General features: G+C 43.7%; 1 protein-coding gene across 2 annotated transcripts in view; it reads left to right on the top strand.

Annotated features, from left to right (window-relative positions):
- The window catches only part of LOC135524277 (inactive serine protease PAMR1-like), a 58,512-nt gene that overhangs the window by 36,353 nt on the left and 4,193 nt on the right, over positions 1-17,966 (top strand). For both annotated transcript variants that reach the window (XM_064951680.1, XM_064951679.1), the window contains exons 5-13: positions 8,928-9,145; positions 9,785-9,892; positions 12,822-12,992; positions 13,771-13,962; positions 14,222-15,229; positions 15,418-15,594; positions 15,812-15,878; positions 16,548-16,780; positions 17,086-17,462. In XM_064951680.1, coding sequence (XP_064807752.1) covers positions 8,928-9,145; positions 9,785-9,892; positions 12,822-12,992; positions 13,771-13,962; positions 14,222-15,229; positions 15,418-15,594; positions 15,812-15,878; positions 16,548-16,780; positions 17,086-17,462 — 2,551 coding nt within the window. The remainder of the gene's footprint in view (positions 1-8,927; positions 9,146-9,784; positions 9,893-12,821; positions 12,993-13,770; positions 13,963-14,221; positions 15,230-15,417; positions 15,595-15,811; positions 15,879-16,547; positions 16,781-17,085; positions 17,463-17,966) is intronic.

Here is a 17,966-nt window from a genome sequence, read left to right as displayed (position 1 = left end):
GGACCAAAGTGCGGCATGGTAGATGGATTATTTTAAAAATGTTATTGGACAATAAACAGGTATGGCTTATTAACCTATACGGTCTGAATAATGATGATCCAAGCTTCTTTGAAAATATATATAAGAATTGATCAACTCTACAAGCAACACTAGACTCCATTATTATGGTGGGAGATTTTAATATGGTCTGAAATACCTCTATGAACCGGAAAGGAAATCACACTACAAACTACAACTCCCAAGCACTTAAGGATATCATGAATGTCATGGATATATTGAAATTAGTGGATATATGGAGACTTACATACCTTGAACTAATGAAATATACATGGCGGAAGCTTAATCAAGCTAGTCGTCTTGAATACTTTCTTATTTCATTTTCTCTGGCACCAAAAGTTTAAAAAGTGTTGATAGGGGACATAATGTGGTCGGATCATCACATAATTGGCATATATATTACACTTATGGAATTTCCACATGGGCGAGGGTATTGGAAATTTAATCAAAGCCTACTAGATGATAAATTGTTTACATCTAGGACAGAAGAATTTATAACTGACTTTTTCAGACATAACATAGGTACAGCAGATCCCCTTACTGTATGGGACACTTTTAAGTGTGCCTTTAGAGGCCATGCAATTTAGTACTCCTCAATAAAACAAAAGCAATTTAGATCAAAAGAGTCCATATTAACAAAGGAAATTGAAGGACTAACAGTACAGTTAGATAGCAATAAAAACGGTACCATAGAGGCACAGAATAAGTTAGAGGACAAACAAAAAGAAATGGAGGAACTTATTCAAGAAAGATCCAGTGTAATAGATTTTAAAAATAAAGCGAACTGGATGGAATATGGGGAAAAATGCACCAAATTATTTTCAATCATCAATATAGAAATGCTACCAAAAAAGTATTAAAACGTGTTACAAATGATGGAGTCACGCATGATTCACCAAATTATATTTTGAAAGAGGAAGTAAAGTACTTTAATAATATGTTTTCATTTCAGGCTCCTCCATCTCCACTAACTGAAACTAATTGTATGGATTTTTTTGACAAAAATATTGTAAAATTAACATCTGTACAGAAAGACTCGTGTGAAGGCCAAATTACAGAGGAGGAACTGCTTGAGGCAATTGGGGCCTTTAAGGATGGGAAAACTGGCTGGATGGCATACCAGTGGAAGTATACAAAACTGTATTTGATATACTCAAAGGACCATTATTAGCATGTTTTAACTACTCTTATATAAATGGTAGATTATCAGACACGCAACAAGGAGGTCTGATATCATTATTACTGAAACAGGAACCAAGTGGTATATATAAAGATCCAGTCCATTTAAAAAATTGGAGACCTCTTACACTTCAGTGTTGTGATGCAAAAATCCCTGCAAAATCCCTGCAAGTACTGGAAACAATAGAATACTATGAAATATCGGGGACACCAGGCCTGGTGTTCATTGCTGATTTTGAAAAGGCTATTGATAAAGTATGACTGGAGTTTATATATAAATGCCTAGAATATTTCAATTTTGGGGGAATCTCTTATAAAATGGGTTAAAGTTATATATAGTAACCCTAGGTGTAAAATAGTAAATAATGGCTACATCTCAGAAAGTTTTAAACTCTCTAGAGTTAAACAAGGTTGTCCACTATCGGCATATCTATTTATTATTGCCATCGAAATGTTAGCTGTTAAGATTAGATCAAACAATAATATTAAGGGATTAGAAATCCGTGGCTTAAAAAACTAAGGTGTCATTGTACGCTGGTGATTCATGTTTTATTTTAAAATCCCAATTAGAGTCTCCCCACTGCCTCATAGAGGATCGAGATACTATTGCCATTCTCTCTGGATTAAAACCAAATTATGATAAGTGTACTATATTACATATTGGATCACAAAAAAATGCTAATTTTACATTAGCATGTAATTTACCAATAAAATGGTCTGATGGAGATGTGGACATACAAATCCCAAAAGAAATAAATTATCTCACTCCAATACATTTTTATAGAAAGTTAGCAAAACTAGATAAGATCTTGCTACCATGGAAAGGAAAATCCCTATCTATTTGTGAAAAAATCACCTTGATTTACTAAATAGTCATAACACAGTTTACCTATTTGCTTATGGTTTTGGCTACACCTAGTGACCTGCTTTTTCAATTATACGAACATAAAATATTCAATTTTATTTGGAAATTAAAAGGGTCTATTTATATAACAAATATGAATTCGGGGGGAGAAATGATTAAATATTAAAGCATTAGACCTCTCATTAAAGGCATCAGTCATACAAAAGTTATACTTAAATCCAAACTGGTTCTCTAGTAAATTTGTACGAATGTCTCATCCTATGTTCAAGAAGGGCCTTTTTCCCTTTATTCAGATTACACCGGCCCACTTTCGATCGTTTGAAAAGGAAATAATCTCCAAAAGATCTTTATTTTTTAAACAGGCCTTAGAAAGTTGGTTGCAATTTCAGTTTAATCCACCTGAAAAAACAGAACAAATAATACAACAAATATTGTGGTTAAATTCAAATATACTTATTGATTAAAAAAAAAATATATTTTTCGAAGAATAAAAAAAAAAAGTATAATTTTTGTGAATGATATCATAAATAGGACTGTTGGAGTTATGTCACACATGCAACTAACATAGACACATGGAATTGTCTGCTCTACCCAAAATTACAACCAATTAAATGCAGCATTACCACAAAAATGGAAGAGGCAAGTAGAAGGGTAAAAAAGTAAGGCACCTGTATGTCGGCCCTGTATTAAAGAACATAAATGGTTAAAGAAAAGTGTGATAAATAAAAACGTATACCAATTTCATTTAAGGACCAAAAAAACTGACAGCTGTGCCATATAAATTGCAAAATAGTTGGGAAGAGATTTTCGATGTACCCATTCCATGGCACATGGTTTATGAATTGATACGCAAAACAACGCTGGATGCAAAAAATGCGCAGCGTGGTAAGTGTCCATGGCTCTTTAATAACAGAAACTCAACATGAACACACTACAAAACAATAAATGTGGCAAAACCCGAAAACAGTCCTATCTGGTGCAGAGAACACAGAGACAGGAAACATTCACCCACAAATCCCAACACAAAACAGGCTACCTAAATATGGTTCCCAATCAGAGACAATGACTAACACCTGCCTCTGATTGAGAACCATATCAGGCCAAACATAGAAATAGACAAACTAGACACACAACATAGAATGCCCACCCAGTTCACGTCCTGACCAACACTAAAACAAGGAAAACGCACAGAACTATGGTCAGAACGTGACAGGTATATTCTTTAAAAAAGTATGTATGTCTATATAGGTATGTGTATATGCATGTCTATATATATATGTATGCATGTGCGTATGGACATACACTGTATATATTTACTCCAAAAATATATGGGGGATTGGAAATGATGCAGACAATTACATTGACGGAACAAATATTCTTTACGCAATATTTAGCTAATCCACCCCTTAAAAATAATACATGTTTTTAAAGTGCAGCGTGGTACGCGTCCATGTTAATATTTATTTAAACTGAACACAAAACAACATAACAAGAGAACGAATGAAAATGAAACAGTTCTGTCTGGTGCAGACACAGAGACAGAAAACAACTACCTACAAATCATAGTGGGAACACAAGCTACGGTTCTCAATCAGAGACAACGATTGACAGCTGCCTCTGATTGGGAACCATACCAGGCCAAAAGCGTAGAACTGAAAAACATAGAACACAAAACATAGAATGCCCACCCCAACTCACGTCCTGACCAAACTAAAATATAGACATAAAAAAGGAACTAAGGTCAGGACGTGACAGTACCCTCCCCCAAAGGTGCAGACTCCGGCCGCAAACCTAAACCCACAGGGGAGGGTCTGGGTGGGCATCTGTCCATGGTGGCAGCTCTGGTGCGAGACGTGGACCCCACCCCACCATAGTCTTGGCCCACTTAAGTGGCGCCTTTGGTGTGGCGCCCCTCGCCGCCGACCTCGGACTGGGGACCCTTGCAGCAGGCCCCGAATAGACGGGAGACTCCGGCAGCGCCGGACAGGCGGGAGACTCCGGCAGCTCCGGAGTGAAGGGCGACTCTGGCAGCGCCGGAGTGAAGGGCGACTCTGGCAGCGCCGGAGTGAAGGGCGGCTCTGGCGGCTCCTGACTGACGGGCGGCTTTGGCAGCTCCTGACTGACGGGCGGCTCCTGACAGCTCCTGACTGACGGGTGGCTCCTGACTGGAGGGAGACTCTGGCGCCGGACAGGCGGGAGAACCTGGAGGGAGGAGACGGAGAGACATCCTGGTCCTCGGAGGAGGCACAGGATAGACCGGGCCGTGGAGGCGCACTGGAGGTCTCGAAATAAGGTCCTACACAACCCGTCCTGGCTGGATGGTGATTTTACCCCGGCATGTGCGGGGCGCAGGCACAGGACGCACTGGGCTGTGCAGACACACGGGAGACACAGTGCGCAGAGCCGACACAGGATATCCTGGCTCGAGGAGACACACTGGCTGTCTGGAGAGCAGGGCTGGCACCATTCGCCCTGGCTGGATCCTCACCCTAGCCCGGCAGATGCGGGGAGCTGGGATGTAGCGCACCGGGCTAAGAACGCGTACTGGAGACACCATGCGCTTGACCGCATAACACGGTGCCTGACCAGTACGACGCCCGCCACGGTAAGCACGGGGAGTTGGCTCAGGTTTCCAACCTGACTCTTCCACACTCCCCGTGTTCCCCCAAAACTGTTTTTTTTGGGGGGCTGCTTCTTGGGCTTCCTTGCCAGCCGTATTTGTGTCGCCACCTCCATTCTCCAGTACCCCTCCTCGCACTGTTCTAGAGAATCCCAGGCAGGCTCCGGCACACTCCCTGGGTCGACCGACCACCTCTCAATCTCCTCCCAGGTTGTCTCATACTCCAGATAGCGCTGCTCACCTTTCCAGGAGTCCCTTTCACCACGCTGCTTGGTCCTTTGGTGGTGGTGGGTAGTTCTGTAACGGCCATTGCTGGAAGAAGAGGAGGACCAAAGTGCAGCGTAGTACGTGTCCATGTTAATATTTATTTAAACTGAACACAACACAAAATAACAAGAGAACGAACAAAAAATGAAACAGTTCTGTTTGGTGCAGACACAGAGACAGAAAACAACTACCCACAAATCATAATGGGAACACAGGCTACCTAAGTATGGTTCTCAATCAGAGACAACGATTGACAGCTGCCTCTGATTGTAGCCATACCAGGCCAAAAGCATAGAAGTGGAAAACATAGAAAACAAAACATAGAATGCCCACCCCAACTCACGCCCTGACCATACTAAGGAACTAAGGTCAGGACGTGACAAATCTGTAATAATGTAAATAAGGTGTTTCTGTTTTCACTTTGTCATGATGGGGTATTGTATGTAGATTGATGAGGATTTTTTATTAATTTAATCAGTTTTAGAATTAGGCTGTAAAGTTACAAAATGTGGAAAAAGTCAAGGGGTCTGAATTATTTCCGATTGCACTGTATGGAAGAAGTTTGGATTTAGAAAGATGGCGTATTTTATTTTTGTCTGTACTATTTTTTTACACTATTAGCTCAGGAAATGTTTTGTGTCATTACATACAACCGGGAAGAACTATTGATATTAGAGTTGTGGTAACTCACAAGAACTACCAGCATTATGACCAGGAATACGACTTCCCTGGAACAGATCCTTTGTTCACTCTTCCAGAGCAATTTAACTTATTTCAGAGACTGACCCAAAATATCACCGGTGGAGGAGAGGCACTCGAGGCGACCTGCTGGTTCGACTTAGGAGGCGCGCACACCACCCTTCGCTTCCGAGTATATAACTCGCTAATGTTCAGTCTTTGGAAAACAAAGTTTAGAGCAAGGATTTCTTTCCAGAGAGACATCAGGGCCTGTAAGATACTTTACTTAACAGAAACATGACTCTCTTTGGATACTCTGTCGGAGTCGGTAAAGCCAGCAGGATTCTCAGTACATCGCACAGACAGGAATAAATATCTCTCCGGGAAGCAGAAGGGCGACAGGGTTTGTTTAATGATTAACGACTCATGGTGTAATTCTAGAAACCTACTGGAACTCAAGTCCTTTTGTTCACCCGATCTAGAATACCTCACAATTAAATGCCATCCATATTATCTCCCAAGATAATTATCCTCCATCATCGCCACAGCCGTTTACACCCCACCACAAGCAGTTACCTCGATGGCCCTCAAAGAACTTCACTGGAATTTATGCAGCTGGAAACCACATATCCTGAGGCTGCATTTATTGTAGCTGGGGATTTCAATTAAGCAAATCTGAGGACCAGGCTACCGAAGTTCTATCAACATATCGACTGTACTACATGTGCTGCTAAGACTCTCGACCATTGCCATTCAATCTTCCTGAATGCTTACCAGGCCCTCCCCCACCCTTATGGCAAATCTGACCACAACTCCATCTTGCACCTCCCGTCCTATAGGCAGAAACTCAAACAGGAAGTACCCGTGCTTTGAACTATTCAACGCTGGTCTGACCAATCGGAATCCACACTTCATGATTGTTTTGATATCGTGGACTGGGATATATTCCGGGTAGCTTGTGAAAATAATCTGGACACATACACGGATACGGTGACTGAGTTTATAAGGTAGTATATAGGAGATGTAATACCCACTGTGACTATTTAAACCTACCCTAACCAGAAACCGTGGATAGATGGTAGCATTCGCGTGAAACTGAAAGTGCGAACAATCGCATTTAACCATGTCAAGGAGACTGGTAATATGGCAGATTATAAAAAGTGTAGTTATTCACTCAGCAAGGCAATCAAACAAGCTAAACGTCAGTATAAGATAAAGGTGAGTCATAATTCAACGACTCAACGGCTACAGACAATCACTGACTACAAAAGGAAAACCAGCCACGTCGCCGAGACCGACGTCTTGCTTCTGGACAGGCTAAACACATTCATGCACGCTTTGAGGATAACACAGTGCTACCGACACGGCCCGCTACCATGGACTGTTGGCTCTCTTTCTCCGTGGCTGACATGAGTAAAACATTTAAACATGTTAAACTTTGCAAGGCTGCCGGCCCAGACAGCATACCTAGCCGCGTCCTCAGAGCATGCGCAGACCAGCTAGCTGGTGTATTTACAGGCATATTCAATCTCTCCCTATCCCAGTCTGCTGTCCCCACATGCTTCAAGATGGCCCCCATTGTTCCTGTACTCAAGAAGGCAAAGGTAACTGAGCTTAATGGCTTTCGCCCTATAGCACTCACCTCTGTCATCATGAAGTGCTTTGAGAGACTAGTCAAGAATCATATCTCTACCTTACCTGACACCCTAAACCCACTTCAATTTGCTTACTGCCCTAATAGAGCCACAGATGATGCAAGCGCCATCACTCTGCACACTGCCCTATCCTATCTGGACAAGAGGAATACCTATGTAAGAATGCTGTTTATTGACTATAGCTCAGCATTCAACACCATGGTACCCTCCAAGCCCAGGTGGTGCCCAGGTGGTGAAGGTAGGAAACATCACCTTCACTCTGCTGATCCTCACACAAGAGTGTGTGCGCAGCTCCCTCCTGTACTCCCTGTTCACCCATGACTGCATGGTCAAGCACTCCTCCAACTCAATCATCACGTTTGTAAACGACACAACAGTAGTAGGCTTGACTACCAACGATGATGAGACAGCCCACACGGAGGCGGTGAGAGCTTGGAAGTGTGGTGCCTGGAAAAAAAACTCACTCAACAAAACAAAGATGATGATCGTGGACTTCAGGAAACAGCAGAGGGTGCACCCCCTATCTACATCAACGGGAACACAGTGGAGAAGGTGGAAAGCTTCAAGTTCCTTGGAGTTCACATCACTGTCAAACTGAAATGGACGACATACACAGACAGTGTGGTGAAGAAGGCGCAACAGAGCCTCTTCAACCTCAGGTGGCGAAAGTAATTTGGCTTGTCACCTAAAACCCTCACAAACATTTATAGATGCACAATTGAAAGCATCCTGTCGGGCTGTATCACTGCCTGGTACGGCAACTGCAAGGCTCTTCAGATGGTGGTGCGGTCTGCTCAACGCATTACCGGTGGCAAACTACACTCCCTCCAGGACACCTACAGCACCCAATGTCACAGGAAGGCCAAAAATATCATCAAGGACATCAACCACCCGAGCCACTGCCTATTCAGCCTGTTATCATCCAGAAGGTGAGGTCAGTACAGGTGCATCAAAGCTGGGACCGAAAAACAGCTTCTATCTCAAGGCCATCAGACTGTTAAACAGCCATCACTAGCACATTAGAGGCTGCTGCCTATAGGTATAGACTAGAAATCACTGGCCACTTTAAGCAATGGAGCACAAGTCACTTTAATTTACATATTTGGCATTACTCATCTCATATGTATATACTGTATTCTATACTATTCTACAGTATCTCATTCACTTAATTATGTTTATATTTCTTGCATTACTCATCTCATATGTATATACTGTATTCTATACTATTCTACTGTATCTTAGTCACTCCGCTCTGACATTGCTCACCCATATGTATATAGTCTTAATTCATTCCTATTTAGATTTGTGTGTATTGGGTATATGTTGAATAATTTGATATTACTTGTTAGATGTTAATGCACTCTCGGAGCTAGAAGTACAAGCATTTCGCTAATCACTTGTATGTGACCAATAAAAATTTGATTTGATGTGAATTTGTGTAGCAAACCAAGCCCCCAAGCCCCATACTCCCATTAGTACATCACATTGAGGTAAACTGTCAATACCACTAAATAAACTCAGTTGACCTCTGCTACATGTGCAGTACAATCATTTAGAGCAGTCTCCCTAGACACCTCTAACCACCTCCCTCCATCTCCACCCACAGGTTCATGATGCTGAGCCTTGAGTTCGACCACTCCTGTCGCTACGACTATGTAGAGGTGCGTGATGGTGACAGCATCAACTCTCGTGTGATTGGTCGGTTCTGTGGGAACGACAGGCCTGCTCCAATCCAGAGCTCCGGCAACTCCCTACATGTCCTGTTTGTGTCCGATGGCTATAAGAACTTTGACGGCTTCTTTGCCATCTTCCAGGAGAGCTCAGGTAGGAACAGTACATGTCTGAGAGGAAAACTATGACTCTCATGGTGACTTAAGTAGATCACTGTGGATTTTGTATCAAAAGTATGCTAATTCAATATTATTATAATTGTGGTTTAAATGGAAATGAGTTTAGAAAGTTGAAAAAGCTACCTGAATGGCACACCCTTATCAAACTCCTGCCTGGGGATCCTTGCTTGGCAGCCAAACAGAGAAACCCCTTATTAATTACAAATTTAACCTGTCACTCAGTTCCTCATTCATACCCAATCACTATGAACACACACTGTAACACAGTACTGCAAGCCAGCTGTACTCATGCCAAAAATACATACTGTAGTAGGCTACGCTACATTTTTAGGGAAGGGTGTTGGAGAGTAGGCATGAATTTTCACACTTTAATACCGTCTTTAAATTTTTGGCCATATCCCCAACATAAGCTATCCACTACAAACTTTCGCACCAGTTCAAAGCAATACTAAGGACACAGCAATGGTTCCTCTCCTGGTTTCCTTAATATTGCAGATGAAGGGAGGGAGCAAGGAAAGCCTGCAATTATTTATATATATATATATATATATTACTGCTGTCATGTAGTCCATTTTATGTGTCTAAGCATCCTTCCTGCTCCGTGTGTTTTCAGCATGCAGCTCCTCCCCCTGTCTCCACGATGGAACCTGTATCCTGGACACGTCCCACTCCTACCGCTGTGCCTGTCTGGCTGGCTACACTGGACAGAGGTGTGAGAATGGTGAGTACACTAAACGTTGGGTTAGCCTAGTCACAAAGGTGATGTGACATATGTTACTGATGTACGTCAGATGTAGTACAGTTAAAACAAAGACCACAGACAACAAGCATGCAGAGTATCTATGTTGGTCTTCTCCCCTGACCATATCCTCAGAGTCCCATAAGTGCTAACAACAGCGAGTGAGTCACCATCACAAGGGCTCTGTGGTGTGGAGAGCTTCCAGACCAGCTGCCTTCCCTACTGGTCATCTGGCCCAGGCCAATCAGCTGCTTGTAAAAACTGTCACGTGTCGACAGATGGACCATAAACCGCTATAACCACTTGACGGAATTAGAACTTCATGAAATTACAGCTCACGATCTGAGTTTATATAAACGTCTTGGAGAGAAAGAGGGACTGAGAGAGAATGACGAGAGAGAGGGAGAGACCATGAGGAAAAGAGACAGATAATGATAGATATTGGCAGACAGAGAATGAGTAAGCAAGGATAAACTTAGCTCGGCTTCCCTATGGCCATCTGGATCTGGGGCAGTCACCTGACTGCCACCCACACAATGCCAGACAGCCCCCCCTCCTCATCCTAATAGATGTCCAACAGGGCCCTCTATTTCTGGAGCTCCTTCTGTTCACATCTCCACCACAACCCTGCTTCTTTATGGGTGTCTGGACACAGGCCTGGGTTTCCATACCCACCACCACACCACTCCCCTTTCCTCCCCCCGGACCCAGAGAAAACAGGTTGGCCAAGAACCCTATCCATTTTTTCAGGTGGTTTTATTTTCAGGGCTACAGTTTGAGTCTATAAAACGAATGGTGAAACAAACCTGCCTCTATAATCTAAGCCAGCTTTTCCGTTGGATGAGAGGCGCTCATAAAACGCATGGGAGAATTGGAGGGATGGAATTCCGTCCACGTTGTTCAGCTGGTATTCCCATGAGGGGAGTTGGCCTGCTCGTTTGGGAGGTAGATTTAGGATAACACTAATGTGGTATATGTTGTGAAAACGTGTACATTACTCCCAGTTTATCCCAGAGGCAGTTAGTTAGACAAAAAAACTGAAATGGTGGATTTGGCAGCAGCTGCACTTCGGGTCTGCAATAAGTTACCTATCATTAAACAATATTCCAAACAACCTTCTTCAGGATAACATGCTTTCAAGACTCTTTCTTGACTCTCTGTACATTTCCGATGATGCAACAGTCTATATTTTAGATGATTATTGAAACATAGTTTCTGAGGCGTTGACAGGAGTTAGTGGGTGATTAATGAGGCTTCATTAATCATAACATCCTCTGTTAGCATTCCTTAATAATGGCTATGACTCATCCCAGTAGAGACAGCCCAGTAGAAGATTGACTATACTGGAGTAGACAGACAGACACTGTGATGGGAGGACAGGGGTGTGGGCAAACACAGAGGATATGATAGACTCTCATTTTAACCCCCCCCCACACACACACACCTTTTATCTGTTTTTCTAAGAAAGAAAATGACTTAACAGGGTGGTGCACCTTGTCCTTCTCCACATGCGGAAAGCCAAGTGAACGCTCCCTGTCCCGTCCCACGTGCAGCTCGACTAGAGGATGGAAATGTTGGTAGGCAGGGAGATAGTGATAATGGGGAGGGTTCCTCTGATGGTTTTGGATCACAACGCTGTCCGACCACGGCCAGAGAGGGGGAGAGAGGCTGATCCTATGACACAGTATGGTCCCAAGAGGGGATATCAACTCAAAATCAAACAAATCAAATTTTATTGGTCTCATGCACATATTTAGTAGATGGTATTGCGGGTGTAGCGAAATGCTTGTATATCCACCATTACAAAGTGATATGATGCACATAATAACAGCCCTACATATACACACCCCATGTTCACGTGTGTGTATGGGGGGGGGAGGGTGTACATGTGTTAGCGCAGATATGTTTGTGCTTGGTATTTTGCTTTGTTCCTGGCCAGAGAGAGGGGAACCGATAGTGAATTACAAATTGACGTGTTCTATTTGTGTCAATCAAGTTCTCTGTTTCAAAGTCAATCATTGTCTTTATTTTTTTAACCTTTATTTAACTAGGCAAGTCAGTTAATAGCAAATTCCTATTTACAATGACAGTCTATTAAACAGACAAAAGGTCCCCTGCTGGGACGGGGCTGGGATTAAAAATAAAAATCAAATAAAAATATATTAGACAAAACACACATCACGACAAGAGAGAGACAACACAACACCACATAAAGAGAGACCTAAGACAACAACATAGCATGGCAGCAACACATGACAACACAGCATGGTAGCAACACAACATGACAGCAGCACAAAACAGGGTACAGACATTATTGGGCACAGAAAACAGTACAAAGGGCTAGAAGGTAGAGACAGCAATAATAACGCAAAGGAGCCACAATTGTCTGAACAATTACACCCACTATTCCATTCCACACTACCAAACCAAGCCCAACGCTACCAACCCACATAATAAAAACACTTTACTGCTGTGGAAACTAAAGCTTCTTTTTTACTAGGATTGTTCTATTTATTCCTCTGTATGTCGCCTTGTGAGCTGTTCAGACTTTTCCAGGCCTGCTGAAATGACCTATTAATAAGGCAGCACGATGTGGAGGCTGTATTTATAAACTTCTAGCTAGTCAAAGAGGTAATTCTGAGGAGGAAGAAATGGTTTGTAAATAATGAACTGGGTTCTGAGAGCCCTTAGGCTGTAGGTGGCTATTCAGAAAGAGTTGTGGTTATACCAGACAACACAATGCTAATACTGTATCACACAGCAGTGAACACACTGAAGTGGTGTTTATGGATGGCAGAAGATTGGTGACATTATAGTGTTCAGAAGACAAAACACAATGTGCTCAGAAAGCATGAGAAGGGTTGTGTGTAATTGTGTATGTGTGTGTATGGGTTTGTGTGTATCCCTCTAGTTGTAGGTTGTCGGAGGCCCCCAGTACCTGTCCATGGCACCACAGAGGGGGTATTCCATAACTCAGGGGCACAAGTCATATTCAGCTGTGACCCTGGGTTCGAGCTGAGGGGGGTCCGCACAGCCGTATGCCTCCGGGATGGCACCTGGAGCGCCCCTGCCCCCCAGTGTGGTAAGAGGCCCATGAGAGAGAGGGGCACAGAGAGAGTGAGGCAAAGCATAATGTATGCTGAGTGTAAAAAACATTAGGATCACCTGCTCTTTCCATGACAGACTGACCAGGTGAATCCAGATGAAAGCTATAATCTCTTATTGATGTCACTTGTTAAATCCACTTCAATCGGTATAGATGAAGGGGAGGAGACAGGTTAAAGAAGGATTTTTAAGCATTGAGACAATTGAAACTTGTATCATGTGTGTGTGCCATTCAGAGTGTGAATGGGCTCGACAGAATATTTAAGTGCCTTTGAATGGTGTATGGTAGTAGGTGCCAGGCGCAACGAATTGAGTGTGTCAAGAAATTGCAATGCTGCTGGGGTTTTCACACTCAACAGTTTCTCGTGTGTATCAAGAATGGTCCACCACCCAAAGGACATCCAGCTAACTTGACACAACTATGTGAAGAAGAGTCAACATGAGCCAGAATCCCTGTGGAACACTTTTGATACCTTGTAGAGTTGAGGGCCCGCTGATCTGAGTCTGTTCTGAGGGAAGAAGGGGTCCAACTCAATATAGGAAGGTGTTCCTAATGTTTGGTACAGTCAGTGGATACAGTCAGTGGATATTGGGGTGCTTTATGAAAAATCAAACCTGATTGACCTTAGTGACATTAACGCTGTAGGTTTTGTTTTATACAATAACATTTGAGACATATTAACACTAAAGCAATAGAGTCTGACCACCTCAATCCCATCTCACTGAGCCTACATGACCTCTCTGTTCCTCTGCAGTGCCCATGGTGAAGTTCTGTGCCATCCCAGCCAAGCCCATCCATGGAGACCACTTCAAGGTGTACGGTCCCAATGACGTCATCCTTGCCCTGCAGTATCTGTGCTACCAGCCCTACAAGCTGAGCGGAACCCACCAGAGAACCTGTCTTCCCAACAACACCTGGAGCGGAACACCTCCCACCTGTGGCAAAGGTTAGGGTCAGAGCATGGCATGGCAGGATTCCGAGTTTGGAGACGGTGGGAACAGGTTTTGACAGACATCAACAGTTGACCTATTATTATTGTAAATTAATGACTATGTACTAGGTGAACAAGCCTGCGTGAAATTGACAATATCTCACGAGAAAAATGTGTACAACCATTCAGAATTGTCAGTCAACTGTATAACAACACTTATTTACAACCATTTAAACCCTGTAATTCACTTTGTATTCTATTCTTGTTCTTACAGTGAATAACACACTTGCTGAATCAGGCAAAGATACAGAAAAGAACAAAGAAACGGATGCAGAGAAAGACAAAGACACTGACACAGACACACATAAAGACATTGAAAACCCCAAAGACAAAGAGATAGACAATACTACGGGTATCAAGGAGGACGTGGCTGGTAAAGATCCAGACACAGGCCTGAGGAACACGACAGTGGACATTAGAGATGGTAAAGAGAAAAACATAGACATTACTCGGGTCAATATCCCAGAAGGAAGCAAGGATAAAACGAGTGACAAAGAAAAAGAAACAGGGCTAGAGAAACCTACTGGAGGTAGCAAGGATAAAGGGGACAGTAAAGAAACGGATGACATGTTAAACACAGTGGAGGGAGACAGAGAAAATGACTTGGGGAAAACCACAGAGGACACAGATGGCAGTCCAGATACGGGGGGAGACACAGATGTGCTGCAGGAGATAGGCAAGACTACAGAGATTCCTGAGATAGTGGTGGTGGTGGAAGATAAAGGACAGGAGAAGAAAGAGGAGAAGAAAGAGGAGAAGAAAGAGCAACCGGGAGATACAAGCAGTGGTCCAAACATAGTTGATCCTAACGACTTAAAACCACGGGGAGACACATTTGCCATAGATTACACTGAGATAAAACCACGGGGAGACACATTTGCCATAGATTACACTGTTACGGACGTGTTTGGCACCAATGACATAGAGCAGGGTCTCAATACAACAGTGTCTAAAGACGTTGTGAAGAGTATTATTCCAACTAGAAGTAACAACACACAGTTCACGCCATATTCATCAGGAGGTCAGGAAACCAAAATGCCTGTGGGAAAACCACGCAAAGACATAGGATCGACGAAAGACGTGGGATCAACTAAAGATTCAAGAGGAGCCAAAGACACAGCGGCAAGTACAAGCAAACCTGAAGAGGAAAATGCAGGAAAAGATTCAGAAAAGCCAACTAAAGAGTCTGAGGATGAGAAGAGAGAGAACCAAATCATCAACGGTAAGACATCTTAAGTGCGTGTTGTAAAATACACTGCACCATTAAAACAGATATTATAATGACTCTCAACATCTTAGGTTTTATTTCACACTCTCTCACTCCCTTTCCATCTTTCTCACTCCTTTCCACCTTCTGCTCTCACCACCTGCCCTCTTTCCCCTCTATCTTCCCTTACTCCCTCCTTCCAGAGAAGAGCTGTCCTCCTCTCCCGCAGCTCTACCATGGGTACCAGCAGGTGGTGCCAGGGATGGTGCCAGAGACGGTGGAGTTCTTCTGTAACCACTCATACGCTCTTAGTGGTGACGCCCGACGCTCCTGCCAGCCTGGCAGCTCCTGGGGGGGCGTTCAACCTGTTTGTGTGAGAGGTAGGCACTGGAATGTGTGTGTTTGTGTGTGATTGCGGGTAAGCGTGTGTGCATGCGTGTGCCTCTACTTTGTGATTATCATCAAGGAAATACGCTGTTGCACCTGAAAGTTAGGCGCTACTTTTAGCAGCCTCTAATCAACCCAACATTGAGAATAAGAGCACTTCCGTGCCTGACAGTAGGTTTTAATGGGAACCCTGTGTGTGTTTTTCTGCAGCCTGCAGAGAGCCCAAGGTCTCCGAGCTGGTCAGACAGAGAGTTCTGCCTCCACAGGCCCCATTCAGGTATGTCGATTTACATTAACATATGTTACATAGCAGACAAAAATCTGCACAAGATATAGTCTACATAAATACGACAGACAAAAGCTCTCCAACACTACAGATATCTGCTTTAACATAGCGATCGTCATATCTAAAAACCACAAACGTGCATAATCATATATCAACATCATACACACACCATAAGAGAATATTATGTATGATCCTCATTAATGCACACAACATAGCAGAAGACATGACTCTATCTTTTAATGACTGAGGCACTTTACCATGTGAAGCCCACATCAAAGTTTGCCATTTCAAAACCTAAAGGACGCTACTTAAACACACTGCTAGCCTCTTAAAGAACATTATAAACTGGGTAGTCCGAGCCCTGAATGCTGATAGGCTGAAGGCCGTGGGATATCATACCACGGGAAAGCCAAAACATTTATTTGTACTGTTCTAATTACGTTTGTAACTAGTTCAAGGCACAAGCAATAAGGCACCTCAGGGATTTGTGGTATATTTTTATTTATTTCACCTTTATTTAACAAGGTCGGCCAATATACCACGGCTAAGGGCTATATCCAGGCACTCCGTGTTGCACCTCCTTGGGCCTTATCGCTTAATTATACACTAGTTGTTTCTGTAAAGGCATCTCCACTGACCCCTCTCCTCTCTCCCTCTCAGGAAGACCCCTGTGCATAAGCTCTACTCCTCCTCTGGGTTCAGGAGAATCTTCCAATCCGCCGGCCCCACCAAAGGACCTCCAGTGCTATCCCAGCTGCCCCAGGGCTTCCACCACCTCTACACTCACGTAACGTACGAGTGTGCCTCTCCCTTCTATCACCACTCAGGCAGTGCACGCCGCACCTGCCTCAAGACTGGCAAGTGGAGCGGGCGTCATGTCTCCTGCTCGCCAGGTGAGGACAGCAGAGCCACATTACTTGATATAAAGAAAGGTTCTTCTTGCCACTTAGGCATGCAAGAATGACACTTTCAAACCACACCCAGACACTAAACAATCAAGGAAATTGGGCTGAAAAAGTAATATTCCAGGTTGGGTATGATATGGAATTATTTTTTCATAAATTACAATATAAAGTGTTGTTGTATCACTCTGGAAAGTATGATGTTTATTATCTTCTTTCCCTTTCTTTTCTCTTCTCCTCCCTGGCCACACTTTCCTGCTCTCCACCCTTGTCTCCCCATCCTTCTCTTTTCCCAGTATGTGGGAAGCACCCCACCTTTGACCCTCAGAGCCCAGCCGAGTCCCACTGGCCCTGGCTAGCCGCCATCTACCGACGCTCCACCAACATAGCAGGGACCAAGCTAGACAAGAAGGCCAGCCTGGACAAGACATTAAATATGGGGCCTGGAGCTGTACCAGGAGCAGGGGCTGGGTCCCAGGGGCAGGATGATGCCTCAGGCTGGCAGCTGGTGTGTAGCGGGGCCCTGGTGAACCAGCGGAGTGTGGTGGTGGCAGCCCACTGTGTTACTGAGCTGGGGAAGATGTACCCTCTTGATGCAGCCAAGGTCAAGGTGGTGATAGGAAAACACTACCGCAGTGACCTCCGGGAGACCAAGGGCCTGCAGCATCTTAGGGTAAGAGAGGGGTTGGATAGGGCTGAGGCGGTTGGGGGGTGGGGGGTGTGGAGTAGGGTGTGAGATAGGGTTTGGAGAGGGCTAACTGTGTTTGTGGGTGGGGGTGGCAAGTAAGGAATGAAAGGGGTTTAAACTATATAGGCTAGGGAGACCACCTGTACTCAGTTAGTCACACACTGCACTAATCACACTGAAATACTACTATGGTGTACAGTTCATCACACATGCGGTTCTACATTTACCAGCCTTATGGGATCTATATAATACCGATGGCTGGGTGGCAGGAGTTTTAAACCTGTGTCCAATTATAATGCATCATTTTACAAACATGACATCATGTGTACCACATCTAGCCATACAGCCCCATGTCTGTTTATGTTCAGTCATTGAATAGGTTCCACTTTGACTGTAAGGAAACACCAATGTAGTTGTGATACATGACTTGTCAATTTATGGTACATACTGCACTTTATAAAGGACAGTCAATTAATGTATGAGCATATG

Source organism: Oncorhynchus masou, chromosome 31 (genome assembly GCF_036934945.1).
Source record: "Oncorhynchus masou masou isolate Uvic2021 chromosome 31, UVic_Omas_1.1, whole genome shotgun sequence".
Taxonomy (NCBI): Eukaryota; Metazoa; Chordata; class Actinopteri; order Salmoniformes; family Salmonidae; genus Oncorhynchus; species Oncorhynchus masou.
The sequence above is the reverse complement of the archived record's forward strand: the minus strand, read 5'-3'. Positions and strand labels throughout refer to the sequence as shown.